The 5000-nt window shown below is 38.9% G+C and overlaps 1 protein-coding gene across 1 annotated transcript in view; it reads right to left on the minus strand.

The window, feature by feature from the left end:
• Window positions 1-5: 5 nt before the first annotated feature.
• LOC119584706 (DNA topoisomerase 3-alpha-like) overlaps window positions 6-5000 on the minus strand; it is a 7706-nt gene continuing 2711 nt past the window's right edge. Inside the window, exons 5-8 of the mRNA XM_037933375.1 lie at window positions 4187-4305; window positions 3582-3752; window positions 370-545; window positions 6-140 (exon numbers count right to left, since the gene is read on the minus strand). Coding sequence (XP_037789303.1) covers window positions 6-140; window positions 370-545; window positions 3582-3752; window positions 4187-4305 — 601 coding nt within the window. The remainder of the gene's footprint in view (window positions 141-369; window positions 546-3581; window positions 3753-4186; window positions 4306-5000) is intronic.

The raw sequence follows: 5000 nt of genomic DNA on the forward strand, positions 1-5000 counted from the left end.
TTTCTTTAGCATTTATGCGAAGTTTTCGTGATGTTAATTTTGAGTACAAAGGTATTTCCATCAGGTTCATTTTGTTTTTTTACTTTAATTGTATAGTACTGAGCCAATCTAAGAGATGTAATTTTATTATCCCACTGACACTGGGATGGTATGTATAGAGGCCATATTTGCTTTCAACCAGAAAGTATCTTAATAATATTTAGCTAATTCTTTAATATACCAGAACATCTTTATCCCTCTTCTATAAACTCTTTCTACATCATCATCTTAAAAACAAATAAAGTCAAATCATATCTGTTTACTTTCCTCTGCATTCACCATGCAGACTATAATGTATCATCAGCACCTTCAAAGCTTCAAAAAACTCACCACAGTGTCGAGAGGCAGTGGTCGCCACTTGCTCTTGCGCTTGGTTGTAATTTTTGTCACACGTGCTTGGGGATTCTCCTGACACATCTCAAAAAGCACTTGGCAAGCCAGCTCATCAAACAGCCTGACACGTCCCCAAGCGAAGTCTATCACTCCCTCTTCTCCATTATGACTGACTGCCACATGAAGAGAATGGTTAATAGTTAATGGATAATAAATAAATGTTAGACATCAAATGTCATATAGTAGTATGGAAAAGTATTGCTGCAAAAAGGATTAATTATCCAAATAAAATGTGTTAGATATTAAAAGTCATACAGCACTGTAGTATGGTATGGTAATGAAATGGGGGAAGAGGGGGAGCAAATGGGGGATGAGTAAAATGCCAAAGAGGGGTGCAGGGCCATTAGATCAAATGGAGTATCTATGTGTCTGAGGAAGGAAAACAAGTAGTTAAAGGAAAAAGTGAAGATGTCCAACAGATTGGGGGGTCAGGGAAGAGAGGACAAGTGGGCAAAAGGAAAGGCTGCAGTAAATCAGTGATAGGACAACAGAATGTGTGGGACTGAAAGAGGAATCATTATGAAGTAATCAACAGGTAATAAGGGTAGAAATGGGTGTCTGAGAAGTAGGAGGAAAAGAACTTGAAGGGGAAGGATCCAGGGAAGGACACTGTTGTAACAAAAGGGAGTCACATGAGCATCCAGGAGGGAGCAGAAGAGGAGTTGTAGATGAAAAAGGGTAGAATGAGATGTGTTGGGAGAGAGTGGGAGGAAGAGGGGTAGGGAGAATATGAGAAGAACAAGGATGGATGTCAGTTTGAATGAAGAGGTAATGGGAGTAGAGAAACTGGAGAGTGGATGAGGGGGAGGACTGGTAATGTTTAGGAAGTTTTGAATGTCCTCAGGAGTTTCTGGAGGGGAGTTGGGTGGAGAGGTCTGAGAAACAAAACTTTTTTATGTGGAGGAGAAGAAGAGTCAGACATTCAAGCACAGGAAGAAGTAGGTGTAGGAACAAATACGGTAGAAGATGGGGTGGAATATTTAGATCGTCTGGTGCAACAAGTAAGAAGTAGGTGTAGGAACAAATATGGTAGAAGATGGGGTGGAACATTTAGAGTCTGGTGCAACAGGAAAAGCAAATGGGAGGGGCATCACTGGGAAGTGGTAGAGATTGGAGTATCTGGATTTAGAAAGGCAGAAGAATTTGACTGAGAGGGAGATGGGGTAGAGGTATGATGGTAATGGTATGGGGTAAGAGATACTGGGAGAGGTGTAGAGACATCTTGGTAAGAAGGGAAAACTGAGGGAAAGACAGCATTAGAGTAGGGAGAGAAAATTCTTGTTAGTATGCTTTCTGTCTGGCCTCACATAGAGTGAGGCCTAGTTTGAATCTGAAAACTGCTACCTCAGACTCACACTTGTAAGTAGGGCAGCTATATAAATATAAAATATATTATGAGAGCCACTGCAATTGGCATAAATGCATGATTATGCAGAGCACTTTGAACAGTCATGACTAGATTGAGCACATAGAGGGTAATGGTCAGTGGAGCAACAATGTTTGACAGAGTTGCTAAAATACCCACATTTCTGACATTGAGAGGTTTATTTGGTCAGATGGGGCTGGACACACATGTTGTAAAATGACCCCTTCGGATGAAGGTTAATTTGTGCATCATGGTCTGGACAGCAATCATTGACAATATTGTGTAGGACTTGGCACTCAGGAGGGATGGTAGAACTACTGATTATGCATCATGGTCAATGAGACAAGCAACAGGTTTTCAGAGTCTGACCAACACTTGCTCATAGACAGGGCAATCTGTCAGAGGGATGGAAACAGGTGCAGTTCAAGTATTACAGGAGTGAAGCTGTACAGGAACAGGTATGCCAGTGAGGTCTCAGATATAGCTGTGATCAGGTGTGAACAATGAGAATGGCTGTGGAAGGAATTTTGCCTACTTGTTTCTGGAGAGATTGTTTGAGGAGGAGGGTATTGTCAGAGTAAGGGGCTGTAGGGGGAATCACAAAAAATTAATCTCATATGGCTGGTCTAAAAAGAGTCTCAAAATGTTTGTAGAGGTGGGAGTAGTAGAAGGACAAGGGCAGGAGGCAAAGGAGGAGGTTCTGCAGGGAGCAGGACAATAATAATGAAGAATAGTAATATGGAAGCAGGGGGGCACACAATGAAGAAGACTGTGTAGAAGAAAGAAATGGAATGGAGGTTGTTGGAAGAGAGGAAGGTGTGCATTCTAAAGATAGAGTAATGGCCTAGGTGGATGATTCAGAATTAATCAAGTTGACAGCAAGTACTGAGTAGCAGCAGTGGTCAAAGTATGATCAAAGGAGTGTCAGGGGTCAGGAAATCAGAGAAGTTAATTTCAGGTAGGCTTGATGATAAAGGGGCAAGCATTAATGCCCCTAATATTAGCCATGGGGAGCCTGAAATGTGAGGGAAAGAGAAACAGTCTACCCCTCAGGGTCCCCATGAGTGGTAAGGGCTAGATGACTACCCAAGGGTATACTGTGCCCATGGCTCCCTGAGGTCCTTCAGAACTGAGACAAAGTCAGTCTTTCATCCTTTTACACTTTAGGAAGTGAACAGAAGGGGTTGGAGAAGAGAAGGAAAAGGAAATGGGCAGAAAAAATGACTACGCAAATATGGTGAGCCAAGAGCTGAAGCCCAAGAAAGAGAGGATCCCTAACAGTGGGCCTCAGCTCCTGTCTCCCATGCCCCACCATGATATCAATGTGCACAGGATTAGGGAGGGCATCACTATTCTTCTTATTATCATTATTATTAGAGTCATTAAAGTCACTGTAGTCATCATAGTCACCATAGTTATTTATTGTCATTATCATAATTTTTAATTTTATTATTATTATAATTATCTTTTATTATCATAATTATCATCACTATCATTATCATCATAGGCATTATTAATATTATTATTAGCATTATCATCATCACTATTATCATTATTGTCATTATTATTATCATTATTGTCATCACCACTATCATTATTATTATTATCATTATTATCATTATTGTTATCACCACTATCATCATTATTATTATTATCATTATTACTGTCATTACTATTAGCATCATCATTAGCAAAGCAGTAAATCCTACTCAGATAACAAAATACACCATTAAGTGAGTGAAAATAAACATAGATGTACTAAAGAACACCTCATTCAACATACCTTTAATCTTCCAAAACTGCTCGGGTATGAATGCCTGAATGGCCTTGTAACGCTCTACCACAAAACCAAGTGTTGGGAACTGGCAAGATCCGTAACTTATGAGCGTATCAGCTAAAGCCTGTGGGAAAACCTTCTGCAGGCGGAGTGTTTGGAATCGTGTAAAGGCTGCTCCTGAGGGATGAATGCAGGAAGGAGAGGTAGTAGCAGTAGTATCCCCCCTTAAGAATTACATATATTTAATCAATTTAATTAGCCATCCTCTGTAAAGATAGAAATCTAATTTTATTTTTCAGTCATTAGCCATCTAACTCAATACAAGAGTTTTAACACTTTAAATAAAAAATTATTAAACAAAGCCCCAAGTAATATCTTTTATTTCACTAATCGAACCTACAAGCTAAAAGATGATCTTCCAAATCTTTAAGATTCTAATCCTCAAGATACCTTCTGTAAGCTAACTTCATTCAGAGTCCATTTATTTATGACTCTTTACAGTTGAGATTAAACTGCAAAATGAATCATGACAATAGTATAACAGTTCATAGCTTGCATCCAATGTGTGCATGTGTATGAGTTTGTGTATGTGTGCATGTAAACAAACTCACCAATGCGCAAGTCAAGCTCACTGCGTACATCTACGGCATCACTCTGCTTCCTGTCAGGCGGTATGAGGGACTGCAATGCCCGCTGGACTGACTGAAACGTGATCTCTGAGAACTTAGCCCTGAAATATTTTTCAAACATTAGGGAATGATCCACAAAAAGTATCCCCTTCCCATAAAACCAGAATGCCAAGCACCATCCTCATTTATTAACCCCTGTGTAAATGAGAGGTTAAGAGAGACAAGTTTTCCAAGGGTGAAAGGAGAGTGAACATTACAATGTTTCAATGTTCTTTTTCTGTACACTCTTGAGGTACCTCATGGTATCCATTAAAAATTCAGTGGGTAAATGTTTAATGCATGCAATACCCTTGCAGTAAAATGTAACACTTTAGTAAAATTTGGAGCATTGACAATCACATTTTTGGAGTTTTTATTCTACTGAAGTTAATAAATGTGGAAAAAAAACTCTTCTAAGTGAACTCTCAGAGAATCAGTTTTCATATGATTCAAGAAGCAAAATACCTATATTACTATTTTTGAAATTCAGAATAAAAATAGTTTCAGTTCCCCCCCCTTTCTTCAAAGCAAAGCAGCCCAAATAGTTTATTCTTGATCCAATTTCACTTAAGATATTAAGGTAACATTGCAAATACAAGGCTATTCATTACTTTTGATTATGATTAAAATAAATAATTTTTGACCCCTAATTCAAGTCACCTCACATGTTTCCATTCACCTCACCATTCTTGGAGTCCAAGTTCATCTACATTCATCTACAATATAAATTGCCTAGCTCTTATGGTTTTGCATGAAG

The sequence above is a fragment of the Penaeus monodon genome, chromosome 18 (genome assembly GCF_015228065.2).
Source record: "Penaeus monodon isolate SGIC_2016 chromosome 18, NSTDA_Pmon_1, whole genome shotgun sequence".
Classification (NCBI taxonomy): domain Eukaryota; kingdom Metazoa; phylum Arthropoda; class Malacostraca; order Decapoda; family Penaeidae; genus Penaeus; species Penaeus monodon.